The sequence below is a fragment of the Sclerotinia sclerotiorum genome, genomic scaffold, assembly GCF_000146945.2.
Source record: "Sclerotinia sclerotiorum 1980 UF-70 scaffold_1 genomic scaffold, whole genome shotgun sequence".
NCBI classification, from domain to species: domain Eukaryota; kingdom Fungi; phylum Ascomycota; class Leotiomycetes; order Helotiales; family Sclerotiniaceae; genus Sclerotinia; species Sclerotinia sclerotiorum.
The window spans coordinates 2,488,290-2,501,956 of record NW_001820835.1 but is presented as its reverse complement, the minus strand read 5'-3'; the positions used below and the strand labels follow the sequence as shown (position 1 = coordinate 2,501,956).

Below are 13,667 nucleotides of genomic sequence, written 5' to 3'. Positions count from 1 at the left end.
AAGGGGGTATTTTGACTGTGGCGACAGTGGTTATGCCAGACGAGAGAAAGAAAACTTCTGGTGGTGAGGTTCACAATCTTATGCCACATGTTCTAATCTGGTATTCATTTCTTCTCAAGCTGACGCTTGTGGAGGAAATTTTGATAACATTAGCTTGCTGATGGCCAGACATGGAAGCTAAATAGATACAGATAGATACTGGCACATCCGCAGTACCTTGTGAATTCAAACATCCTTGCTATCAAATTGTTCAAAATACATGAAACTGTGAAAAGAGCATAATTTCGTAGTATATGCGTCAACATGTCCGCACTACTTCTCTGTGCTCTTCATCAAGCCCAAGATACCTGTGGCGGCAGTCCCAACCCGCCAGTTTTCAATGGTGCTTAATATACTAGTCGGTTTTGATGGCACATGATGTCCATCCCTCCCCTGACGGGATTGATAAAGGTACTAACAAACAACGCCAAAACCACTGCATACACTACACTACATTTCGCCTCTGTAGTATACTTACCAGCTTGTCCTTTTCCACTTATGGCAAGCAGCAACATAAAGCTACCGTGATGGCGGAAGATGCGAACATACTTGTACTGAGATCATGGTGAAGAAATATACCTTCTGCATGAACAGGATTAGAAGTGTGATATATTACTTTGTATTATGTGAGATGATGATAAATATTTGATGATTAGGGGTCTCATGATAGATGCTCAGTATATATGCTAGAGACGAGAAGATTTCGCGCTAATAGAAACGACTTGTTGATTTCTTGGTGATTACTACTCGTGAGGGAGTCCAAGGTAGCTTTGGAGGGACAAATACGAGGTTATTTATAATAAACGAGGAGTGGTAACTCGCTTCTCGCTTCTAGAAAGTTTGTAGCGTGTTGAATGCATCAAAGCAACTACAACTAAACAGTAAATACTGAGACTGAAGCTTGCATATGCCAGACTTCTGGGCGTATTCATGAAATCGATGATTTCTTCAGTGGTATCTATCCTGCTTATTACTACCTGTCTTTCGAACGTCCTTGGTCTTTCAGTTGACCTCCTAACAAAGACTTGATTGGTTCTTGCCGTGTTGTCTGTGAGACCTCAGTTTGAACCTCCTTATAATAAGACACTCTTCAGGTCCTCGCAGTTTGCATATGATAGTTTTTTGTCTTCCTGCATGCTCCATGGTGGTTGTTTTACAGAATGCACGAGTTAGAGTTTGAAGGAATTGATGCTTTTTATTGCTTTGACAACTTATGGAGACGTGAAATTGCTAGATATAGAAAATGCGTACTAATTTGCAGTGTCCTGATAGTATTCTTTGCTTCGTTCTCGCCATAACTCTCAACATCATCCATAGATCAAGCATCTCTTTCAACCGCAATTCGTTCTCTCTAGAGAATTTTCGCTTGAGCTCTTCCCTTCCAGAATTTCCCCCTCCTCCACAGCATCGTAATCCTGTCACCGCACAATTCATTTCTCTCTTCTTTTCGCTACCCCGCACTCTCTGTCGTCGGCTCTTTTCCCAGATTCTACTTGCCTTCCTTCTTCAGGACTTCATCTCTATCAAGAACGGCCCGGATCACTACATCACTCACAGAATCATGAGGAGAATGAATTCCGGGAGTTCTGTAAAATCTCTCTATCAACCTCATTGTCTTTCCGTCCTGCTACTTGACGGCATATCTTTGAGAATATTTTACTTGCAGCTATACTTCAAGCCATTCACATAACGACTTCCCTCCTCGATCTCCTGGTTCCAGTGTGCCATCATATTTTTTTCAACCTCCATTCGTGAATTAAACCCATCGAGTGGCATTCTCCCAATAAGATAAGAACGATAATTTACCAATTCTTAATCGATGTTAAGCTTAAATTAAGGGTGATTACACAGCCACGAGACTGAACTGTCAAGTGTTCGAGTAGCTTAGAAAGATTTGAAGATCTCGTGGGCCACCAATCGTTCCAAGATACAAATCTCACTAAGCTATTCATGTAGATACTTCTACCGGACAGGTGTATACAGTCTCAAATTCATGCATTAATTTTCGACATTAAAACCAACATTTTATAATCTACCTTGAGCCATAAAGATCCCATGTCTTCCAAATCCTTGCAATGATATTCCCTCAATCCAAAACGCCATTAATATGCACTCCTGCTTGAAACAACCCTCTTCCTAGTCATCATCCATCGGCATCTCATCATCAATGTATCTCACTAAAGTTATTCTCATCTCAGTTGAATCATGACCTCTGAGAATATCACTAATGAAGTGAGCCTCCACCTGCATTTGCACCATTTCCAGGGCGCCCCTCAAAATCCCGCAGAAGATATTCGAATACCACAACTCATCTTGTGCTCTTCCATCATCTGGTAATTCCACAAAATCGGCTAACGGGTTCTCCTCAAATATCAAGGAAAATTGTTTGTTATCACTCGTCCAATTCGAAACTGCGGGGGTAATGTTCAAGAATATCTTAAACCCAACCTATTGTTTCCTATCAGCATCACATTCCCACAATAACCATTTGAGCCATACCTTAGCAATCATCTCCGCAGTCTCCCTGAAGTTCGAGCAGCGTCTCATGGTATTTGACTTGGCAAGGTAGTCCTCGATTAATCGTAACCCGATGTTATAACCCATCTTGTCAAGTTGTTTGTTAACTTCCACATAATCGCTTTCGTAATCTTTGCAGAGCTGTGCCACAATAGTTCCATAGGTAAGAGTAACGAGTTCAGCATTGACTTTGTCGACACGACTTCTGAATGCTGATTAGCCATGGTGAGATATGGCGAGTGTTGCTTTTGCTTTAACTGTACTTACTTCCAGACCCTGAGTTGCGCATTAGTATATATTGACCTGGTGACTAAGAAAAAGACCACTTACTCTTCACCCATTCTTGCGGCTTTATTAGAAGCCATAGTTTTTTGTCTAGTAATTATCAAACTTCAATCTGAATCTGTTTTGTGATATCATTTCATGTCCCGAGGTGTTCAAGGCTACATATAATTCCATTAAAGCTCAAGCTGGTCCAGGCACAAGCCTGCGCTAGGCGGCCGCACTTTAGCGTACTTTTCAGAAATTCATATTGCGTTCGACAACTCGAGCGCTGGTACCAACAACGCGCATGCTTGAACATTCGTACCTGTCTCTCGAAAATTCACGCGTAGCTTGACGGCGGAAGATTCAATCATGTCTTCGGGGAAACGACCAGCTTCCGGGTCCTTTGGATCCTCACAAATGGTTGTGAAAAGGCAGAATATAGGGAATGACAGCACGGCTTTATCTACCACAAATGGCTCAAATGGCAATGGCGCACTCATACAGGCAGTGCGTACATTCGATTTTTATGGAATGATTCGATACGCAGGAAGGGTCTGGCTAACTTTTGTGAAATAGGTACCTCGGACGAGTGGTTTACAAGCTCCAGTAATGCAATTGGAGGGACATTCAGGAGAGGTATTTGCTGCCAAATTCGATCCCAATGGAAACTACATTGCTTCAGGATCAATGGATAGATCAATTAGTTAGCAACCTATCCTGCTTCTTTATCGCATTCATGCTGATTCTTTGCAGACTTATGGAGAACATATGGAGATTGCGAGAACTACGGAACTTTAACGGGGCATAAGGGCGCAATATTAGATTTACAATGGTCGCGCGACTCGAGAGCGTTATTTTCTGCATCCGCAGATATGCACCTAGCTAGTTGGGATTTGGAGACGGGTACAAGGATACGAAGACACGTCGGACACGAAGAAGTTATCAATTGCATGGATATCAGCAAGAGAGGAGAGGAACTTCTCATAAGTGGATCTGATGATGGATATATAGGCATTTGGGACCCAAGGACCAAAGTTGCTGTCGACTTCATCCCTACCGAGTTTCCTGTTACAGCTGTGGCATTAGCAGAAGCTGGAAATGAGTTATATTCTGGTGGAATTGACAATGATATAAAGGTGTGGGATATGAGGAGAAAGGCTGTGGTATATTCTATGCTCGGTCATCAAGATACTATTACGTCGCTTCGAGTTTCACCGGATTCTCAAACACTTTTGTCAAATTCCATGGACTCGACGGTCCGAACATGGGATATCAGACCATTTGCGCCCACTGAACGGCATATTCGGACATTTGATGGTGCTCCGGCAGGAATGGAGAAGAATTTAATTCGGGCAAGTTGGGATCCGACAGGGAAGAGAATTGCTGCAGGAGCTGGAGATGGCACTGCTGTTGTTTGGAACAACGAGAGCGGTAAAATCCTATACAAATTGCCAGGGCATAAGGGAACGGTTAACTGTGCCGAATTGTCACCTGGCAAAGATCCTATAAGTAAGATTTGCTCTCTTTGTACAGTTTTGTTTGCCTGCTAACAGACTTTTAGTCCTTACGGCTTCTTCGGATCGTACTTTACTCTTAGGAGAATTGAAGTGAGATAACATACAGAACGAGGAGGTCAAAGTCAATAAAATGATACCCATACAAGACAAACTTACCAAAAATTCGGAGTTCATGGGCCTGGAAATAGGAAGCTTACGAAAAACTTCTGCAAATTGTTCGTGTGGCGTTGAGGGAATCGGAAATGTGCACAGGACAAGCCTTGCAGATGTTTTAAATCAACGGCAATTGTGTAATCGATACGAGAAAGTTGGAAGACCTGAATGTATAAATAAGCACAGGTAAAAATAAAAATGTATGAAGGATTTCATACATTCACTACGGTCGACCAGCCCGAATCGACATATTTGGTTCAAGCCACGCAATTATCACTGATGAAAATAGCCATATTATGAATCTGTATGGAACTAGGTGGCTGAATCTTCTCTACAAAAATAGGAGTACAGATAAATGTAAAGATGATATCATAAGTCTTACATGCCATATCGTGTATCATTAAATCGCTATACAGTAGATGTGAATGCATATGTGAGACGTGCCATGTACTGTGCCCTCGTGTTTCCGCAAACACCGATCTACACGTTCCTGATTCCCATTATTACTTCGTAAACTTCGTATGCTAATCATAACTTTTCCTCCATCATCAGCGCGGTTAATCAAATTAGACGAGACGAGTTCTCCAAACCCCTGATATAAAAATAAGTTGAAGAAATTTGATTGGCGGGTCGCAACCTTCATTTGAAACAGACTTAAATTTGGAAGGCCACCAGGCTTCATCTCGAACTAAATGTGTCCCAGATCAAACTTCACTTAGGTCAATTGAGGACCAGACGAATTAATTCTACGAGTAATACCCTTGAAGTGTAATTCACAATCGAGAGAGATCAAACAGCTTGGTATGCGCATGCAGAATATTATGCTGGGTATACAGGACCACTTGTCGTTTTCGTCGCAGATATTTTCCGGTATTGTATCGAATAGCTAACTAACTAACTTATTACTATGCAACTTCTTACCCATGGTCTTCTGTAATGAGACATGAGAGATCATTCATCGATCAAGGTTTTGCTGATTCTTTCGCTCTTTCTCTCTTTTGTTCTTTCCTTTCCTACGAAAATAGAGGGACTGATACGGAATTAACTCCAGTCCACTCAAATCACAATCATCGCTCAAAGCTTCTTCTCCTATCCTGTCTTATTTTTTTTTCATTCTGTTTATACTTGCATATTTGTATTCTGAGTTTGAGGTTTGAAGTCCGTGAGCTGTATTCTCCGTTCCTTCGTACCCTTACTTCTCTTTTACTGGTCAATTTCGAAGGAATTCCTGACCTTTTGAGACTCAATTCGTGGAGCGAAGGAGTTCTCCCAGACGTTTCGTATTCTTCTTCCACTCTTCACTCTCTTGGTCGTCTCTTGGTCTTTGCGCTTTGTTTTGTGCATCTAGGTTTGTTACTTTACATTACAGTTTCCCCATAGTCTTCCGAATCTTTTTGCTGCCTGCATATCCAGTAGAGTGGTGGATACTGATTGATTTGCGAACGATTGCTGGGTTTTCGATTCGGGCATCTGCGGACGGGTAGATTTCTTTACTACGATAATTCGACCTTTTATTCGACCTAATGTCGTCGTGTTATATCAATACAAGGTCGTGTTGACAGGGCCTCAACTCTCGCCGTCGAAAACAAAAATACCGTGGGAGCATCGTGGGTTGCGCAAACAAAAGAAACTCGATCATCTTAAGAATAGAAGATACTGTTCCATCTTCTAGGCGCACGGCTTCTACTCGACTTCTCGACACAATTCGAGGTACTTGTTCAAAATGCCTCCACAACAAAACGAGAATGGGCATAGGCAGATGCCGTTGGCTGAATCTGATAGGCGTCAATCGAGGTTGGAGGATATTCGAGAAGATTTGCATTCGTTATTTTCGGGACGACCAAGCGTTGCGGCAAGAAGTCCTTCCCCAGAAAGCCCAAAAGCTCCACGATTGGTTGGCCTTGATAATCTGCCATCGACTCGAATCCATATTCCGGGCCTTACTATAAGTCAAAGTTCGACACGCCGAAACTCTACCGCTGCTGAACCAACTTTACCTCGACATGAAGAAACTTCCTTACCGCTTGTCGCCTCTCGTTCCGCTAGTAGAATCTCACAATCCATGCAACTTCCTGCGGTTTCGTCTCCCATTTCAACAATTCCACCAGGAGTACAAAGACGATCGGATCGTAGGTTTCTTAGCATTGATCCTGCTGAGCAGCATCTAGCCGACTTAGCAGACAGAGGTAGGAGAAGGGAAACTCCAAGGGAAACACGTGGAAGTAGGAGAACGTGTGCGCCAAGGTTGCGAAATAAAAGTATACGTCAAAAGATAGCGCATTCCTTAATATCCGGGCTGGTATGTGCTACATTCTATATTTATCCTTTGCACATCTCTAATGCAATTTCAGTTCCTCGTTCTGGTGCTTGTAATATATCTTGCATTGGCATTATCAAATAAGGAAGAGACTCAAGAGTTTCACATTCTCCTAATTATGATAATTTTGATAGTCACTATCTTCTTTTGTCATTCACTTATACGCCTCTGCATGATGGTCATAAGTCCACCAATAGAGGGAGAAAGAGATCCACAACGTCTTCCGTCAATGGTTGGGCCTGGAGGTTATGCAGAAACCTCAGTACCAATAAGGGTAGCTCTGGCAAGGGATGAGGAAGCGGCAGGTATTGAAAGCCAAGCTACAAAAGTTCCACCTCCAGCTTATGGATTATGGCGCGAGTCGGTGGTAAGTAGCTCCAATCTGTGGTCAAATTCTGGCATGATTATCTAACAGTAGAAACAGAGGGTGGATCCAAATAGGATTTTTTGGCAAAGAAATGAAGCAGCATTAAATCGGCCAATTTCTCGAATATCCGAAAGAAGTTCGATGGGTAACCGGCCTCCATCATACATGTCTGATGATGGTATCGATTATGTAATTGAGGCAGCACCACGTTCAACGGTTTCTGGAGAAGATATATCTCCTCGACATCCAGCTGACCGATCGGGACGGCATCGTGTTTAAGCAACGATGCTCACTGAATGTGCTTGAAATGAGATCAACAGAATGAGGCCTTGATGGACTTCATTCGATTCTCTCAGTAGCTCTGAGAGAACGGGACTTCACGGTTTTGGCCTTCGGTGTACGGAGTCACTTATTTTGGGGCGTTTAGATGCATATACCTACGGAATATTGATAACGTTTAGCATAGTATTTGGAGTTTTTTTGTTAGATTTTAGATTTAGTTTTTTTTGTCTATGGCAGCTTATGGCTTTTGAAAGGTGGTCATGGCTGTATATATATTTGATGGAAATATTCACGGGTATGGAATATGCAGGGAAAATACACGTACAGTATTACGGAATTTGGAGTGCAGTGGAGGGTGATGCTTAACAAGGCGATCATCACTTGGCTAGGCTTGGCTTCTGTTGGATTGCTTAGATCTAGCATTGATGTTGGGATGGGAGCGATAGAGAGGAGAGATAGAGGAGAAAAGGGGGGGTTTCGATTAAATGGATAGTGGGATAGTTGGAGATTCTGGAATGTGAAAATGTGAATAGGAATAGGAATAGAAAGAGGAAGAGGAGAGATGTTATAAAATATTTTCAATGCAGATTGGAGAAATTAAGTATTGAATGTTAAATGATAAATGGTAAAAGAGCCGCATTGTAAAAGTTGGTAGGTGGCGTATGGGATTCGCATTGAGCATTGATATCGGATTCAGATGTGATGTGATGTAAGATTAGGTAGGTAGGTAGGTACACCAGTGCTCTACTCTGTACGGAGAGTACTCCTTATTTAGGTAGGTACGTTGGTTGGTTGGTTGGTTGGTTTGGTCGGATGATTGGAGGGGTTATTTATGTAGTCTTGCTTTGATTTTCGGGGGAAGGAGGGGGCTCTTTTTTTGTGTAAGTGTAGGTGAGCAGAGTAATATAGGTAAGCAAGTAAATGAAAGTAGGTATAATAAGTAAGGTACAAAGGGTATCGATATGAATGAGTTCAACTGATATAGTGTTTGTAGGTATTCTTGATTAGATTATGGGAGTTGTAGGAGATGGGGTAGTTAGATAAATAAACAAATATCTAGTATTATCGAGCTTGAAAAGAAGGTCTTAATACTTTATTATATAGGGAGATGAGTTTTGTTGATAATTCAATTTAAATACTAGGAAAGGAAAGGGCGGCAAAAGAGAATTGAGGATGGGGTGCGGCGTAGAATAGAGAAGAGTAGAGTAAGCGAGCACCTACTATATCTACTAATATATCCATACTCCGTGTTCATTTACCTCCCTCATTCCTCCACAACAAAGCGAGAAGAGGGGCAATATTGCATGCATTGCGATGATTTGCGATACAAGCTATCCTCAATCACAGCAAAATCTTTTGGGCGCTTAAATACCTACCTAGTACATTACATACCTACCATCATACGAGTACATCCTTAAACATTAAGTAGAAATTAAAATTAAAAGATCCTCTTCATGATCTTTTTAACCTATTACTCACTCATTCATTAGAAATACGATAGTGATAGAATTCCCTACCTTCCTACAGGTATTTACTTGTACCCACACACATCAACTGAACACACAGACGAATTCGATACGAGGGACGCTTTATTTCACTTCACTTCAACTTCACTTCAATGCTATCATTACAAGTACCATTTATTATAAATCAATCATTCATCATAATTAATCATAATCACTTTTTGATGATTAGTCAGTCAAAATAAACAATTACTGGATAGATGCTAATTCAATTTGTTTATTTATCTTTTTTAATACCACTTCTGGAATGTACGATTAGATTCCATAAGAATTAGATACTTTCAAATATCCCAATTGACCATACTTTTGTGCGAAAGTGCCTTACCTAATATCATTTCGTAGGTATCGTATATAGTTGCCACACTGTACCGTAAATCGGATACACCAAATGAATTGCCCCATTCCAAAAATGTAACGGACGTATCAAATGTATCAATTTCCCCTCTGCCCACTAGTTCATTCAAGCGTCCACCCAGAATTCACTTATTTGCCCTGATCCCACCTTAAAATCCCGTCAGACTGGGCGTTTAAGCCAAACTATTCCCGTCCTAATCACACTAATCTAAGCCAAGACTAATCTCAATCAAGACTAGTCGGTTTTTGGGTTCGGTTCTTTTTGCTTTGCTAGAGTTTTCAGGTTACAAAGGGAACATCTCTTGAAGTTTTGCCTTCCCCGAATCCCTCCACAAAACACATCACACAATTCTGCTGCTGTCTCGTTTGCGAAATAACGTTTGTACCACGGGAGGAAGAAGGAAGACGGAAGTCGTAGCTGTTGTTGAAGGAAAGGTTGATATACTTTAAAAAAAAGAAACGGGAATTCAAGGAATTAAGGAACTTAATCCTGTGAGTACTTTAATCTTTTATTTACTCTTTTGCTTTGTCGATTCGATTGATGGATCTGGGGGAAAATATGGGAATGCGGGAAAATGATCAAGCTACTCAAGCTACAAAGACCGGCCGCACCGGCTCTCCAACTTTGCGATCCCACCATCTCAGGGCAAATAAGTCTTGGGGCTTGAATAGATCCAAAGAAGAGGTGGCACATCTGCTCGGTGATATTCATACCTATCGAACATCCGATCTTTCCATCCTCAATATTATGCACAACAACAATCCTTACCATATCAACGAACGAATTCATCAATATCATATCGACAAAGTATCACCATATCCATCTTATGCTTCGACGTGGTACAAAACTTATGCATCCTGCAGCCTGACGATGCTGGTCATGCAACTGCAACGTTCTTCTGGTGTTTATTTCTCTCCCGACTTACCTCATCGATAAATATTCTTACAGCAAAAGTCATCAACATATCGAGCACAACAGTTGAGGAATGGTTAAGAGCAGATCGAGCAGATGAGCCACCGCATCGATGCAGGAAGATTGTTGAAGAATGGGAAACGGAAGATGGCGCATTTGTTACTTGCCGTGCTGATGATGGATCACAACAGACACATAAATTAGTAGCCATGTCTTCACTATCTCGTCGTGCTTGCTACAAGTAAGTGCCTCCACTTCTTTGGATATCATGAGATGCGTAGCTTTGGAGCTTGTCTTCAAACCTTCATGTCACGGAATTCAGCACTTTCTTGGTGTTGTGCAACAGTCTTGTTTCAAAGGGTAACACTAATATCGGTATTTTTAGGTGCGGAAACGTTGGTCACTATGCTGAAGTTTGCGCTTCTGCTGAAAGACTTTGCTACAATTGTGAGTACCCCATTAGGAAACCCTCGATAATAATTGATATTAATATTATGATTATTAGGCAAGCAACCTGGTAAGCTTTTAACAATAAAGCACCACTTATGTCATACTAATACACAGTAGGACATGAATCTAATGGTTGCCCATTGCCAAGAACTACCGAAGCTAAGCAGTGTTACCACTGCCAAGGTTTAGGACATGTTCAAGCCGACTGTCCAACTTTACGTATTAGTGGAGCTGGAACTACCGGTCGATGCTACAACTGTGGTATGCCTGGACATTTGGCTAGAGCTTGCCCAAACCCAAACAATGGAATGCCAGGTGCTCCTCGTGGGCTTGGTGCTCCTCGAGGTGGATTTGGTGGTGGATTTGCCCCTCGTGGTGGATTTGCTGGCGGACCTCGCCCAGCTACTTGTTACAAGGTAAGAAGCCTTCTCCAAATTATGCCTTTGTGTTCCGGATTTTCCGGTGGCCGGTGGCATGTTAAATCGGCAATACTCCGGTTATATACCTCTATTATATCACAAGCTAACTTCTGATAGTGTGGTGGCCCAAATCACTTTGCCCGTGATTGCCAGGCTTCAGCTGTGAAGTGCTATGCATGCGGAAAGATTGGACACACTTCCCGTGACTGCAGTAGCCCTAATGGTGGTGTTAACAAGGCTGGAAAGATTTGTTACACATGTGGAACCGAGGGACACGTTGCTCGTGATTGCCCATCAAAAGGTCTCAATGTTGATGGAGAAGGTGCTGCCGGCATAGTTAATCCTATGGAAGGTGCTCCAATTGCTCCTGTTGCAGCTCCTGTTGCATAGGTTCCTTTATAAAGGGATGCCATTGTTCGATAGGCCTCGATGAACTATCGATCATAGCTTTAAAAAACGGTTCATCGTATCTTTGTCTTTCATTTGTAATTTGGACATAATCATCAATTGATCCTGGGTCGTCCGCTCGTTTTCTCGACATGCGAAATTCGAACAGCATTTTATCAAACATTACGGATTGCTTACTTTCGGCGCTTTGGTCTTTTCCCTTGTTTCCCTTGACATGTTCTAAAATTAAAAAAAGCATTTTTTTGCACACGATATTCATTTCCTACCCTCTACGAGCTGGCAACCCGGTAAATACCTACAACAATACCTTTGACGACGTGGAGCCATTATTCCTGTGGTTTTCATCTTACAAAGATAGATTTTATAATTTTTGGCGACTTTTGCAAAACCAAAACAAAAAGCGAAAATTTCTTCTCTATCTTTATTTTTTAGTAATGTGATGTCGAATCAAAAAAAAAAAAAAGAGTTCAACTCACATATACCAATCTAATCAAATCACACGGAAATCATTTTAAGAAAAGAGGCTGAGAGGCACGGATGGGGAGATACTTTATTGATGGAGGTACTAGACAATTTAAAACAGTAATACGCACGCACGCACACACAATCATAACTTCTTACTTCATAAGCTGGAGAGATAAGATAAGATATGTTGATATTAGTTGATATAACGGGCGATGGATGGATGGAATGATTGATTGATAAGATAGTTATGGAAAAGGGAGGGTTTCGACTTGGGTTTGGACTTGGGCTTGGACTTGGACTTGGACTTGGGTTTTGGACTTGAGCTTGAGTTTACCTGGTCGGTCCCTATGGGGCTTGCGCCTAGGTCTAGGTTTGGATTTGGGGATGAATATGGGGTGAGGGGATGTGATTGGGGAGGCGAGAGAAGGGGAGGGGAGGGGAAAGATCAGGGTTGATTTGTTGTTGATGATTTGTTGATTGGTTGTCTTTCTTTCTTTCGTTCGTTACTTCGTTCTTTCGCTTCTTTTTTTTGCTTGCTTTGGGTTTGGGTGTGTGGTTGAGGGTGGTGAAGTGAGGATGAAGTAGGGGTTGAGTTGAGAATTGAGAATTGAGAATTGAGAATTGAGAATTGAGTATTGAGTATTGAGTATTGAGTATTGAGTATTGAGTATTGAGTATTGAGTATTGAGTATGGAGTATGGAGTATGGAGTGTTTAACTGAACTTGATTGAATTGAAGTGAATTTAACTGAAGTGGATAGTGTGATATGATATGGATATGATATTAAATACCTATCTATCTACACGTACCTAGGTCTAGGTAGGTAGGTAGGTAAGTAGGTTAAGAGATAAAATTTTATTCGGTTATTTTTGTTTGGTGGTTTTGTTTGGTGGTTTGAGGGTGTGTGATTTATTGTGAGGATGTGAGGATGTGAGGTGAGGATTTGTGGGTGTGTATATGGAATAGAAGAGGAATAGGGGTGGGATAGGAATGTATAGCTTGCTCTGTGGGTTGAGCGCCGGGTATAGACGTATAGGTAGGGTTATGCGGGGGAGTAGGCGAATAGGGGGAAAGAGCTAGGGTTAGGGTTAGCGCTCGGAGTTAGAGTGATATAAACGAGGAAGAGTATTATACAAGAGGAGGGCGTATATAGGTAGAGCTACGACTAGTGCTAGTGCTAGTGCTAATGTATGTCTAGTGTAGGGCTAGAGATTAGAAGAGAAGAGATGCGAGGGTACGAGATAGGGCTAGGATTTAGAGTGATATAGAAGAGGAGAGGTGTTGTAGGGGTAGATGAATGAATTTAATTGGAAGTTGGTTTGGTGTTTGTATTGTGTGGTTTTATTTTATCAGGGGGGAGGGAGAAGGGAGAAGGGAGAAGGGGGAAGGGGAGAGAGGGTTTAGTAAATTATAGTTTTTTTCAATTGAAGAAAGAGACAAAGGGGTCTATTAATTAATCAGTTGATATATAAATATATATATCAAAATAGCGATTTAATAAGGAAGAATATATTAACTGGTATGGAATCAAGAAGTCGGGGGAGTATATTGGAGTTGGGTTTGAGTTTGAGTTTGAGTTTGAGTTGATATTGGGATTGGGATTTGGGATTGGGATCGATAATGATGATGGTATCTAGTAAGTAGAGGCCTTGTAGTTGTAGATGTAATGGGGTGGA

The 13,667-nt window shown here is 41.6% G+C and overlaps 4 protein-coding genes across 4 annotated transcripts; 3 read left to right on the top strand and 1 right to left on the bottom strand.

The window, feature by feature from the left end:
• Positions 1–2,175: 2,175 nt before the first annotated feature.
• On the bottom strand, positions 2,176–2,921 carry SS1G_00970 (conserved hypothetical protein; the record flags this gene model as incomplete). The annotated part of the gene is made up of 3 exons (XM_001598831.1): positions 2,176–2,487; positions 2,539–2,761; positions 2,887–2,921. 3 exons carry the CDS (start codon positions 2,919–2,921, stop codon positions 2,176–2,178), a joined length of 570 nt encoding a protein of 189 aa, XP_001598881.1.
• A 271-nt stretch (positions 2,922–3,192) lies between these two features.
• SS1G_00969 (hypothetical protein) lies at positions 3,193–4,434 on the top strand (the record flags this gene model as incomplete). Its single annotated transcript, XM_001598830.1, has 4 exons — positions 3,193–3,330; positions 3,400–3,526; positions 3,577–4,332; positions 4,385–4,434. 4 exons carry the CDS (start codon positions 3,193–3,195, stop codon positions 4,432–4,434), a joined length of 1,071 nt encoding a protein of 356 aa, XP_001598880.1.
• Positions 4,435–6,216: 1,782 nt separating this feature from the next.
• On the top strand, positions 6,217–7,456 carry SS1G_00968 (hypothetical protein; the record flags this gene model as incomplete). Its single annotated transcript, XM_001598829.1, has 3 exons — positions 6,217–6,622; positions 6,945–7,177; positions 7,235–7,456. The coding sequence occupies 3 exons, from the start codon at positions 6,217–6,219 to the stop codon at positions 7,454–7,456; spliced, it is 861 nt and encodes a 286-aa protein (XP_001598879.1).
• Positions 7,457–9,895: 2,439 nt separating this feature from the next.
• On the top strand, positions 9,896–11,508 carry SS1G_00967 (hypothetical protein; the record flags this gene model as incomplete). The annotated part of the gene is made up of 5 exons (XM_001598828.1): positions 9,896–10,238; positions 10,286–10,490; positions 10,635–10,696; positions 10,814–11,115; positions 11,236–11,508. 5 exons carry the CDS (start codon positions 9,896–9,898, stop codon positions 11,506–11,508), a joined length of 1,185 nt encoding a protein of 394 aa, XP_001598878.1.
• Positions 11,509–13,667: the final 2,159 nt, after the last annotated feature.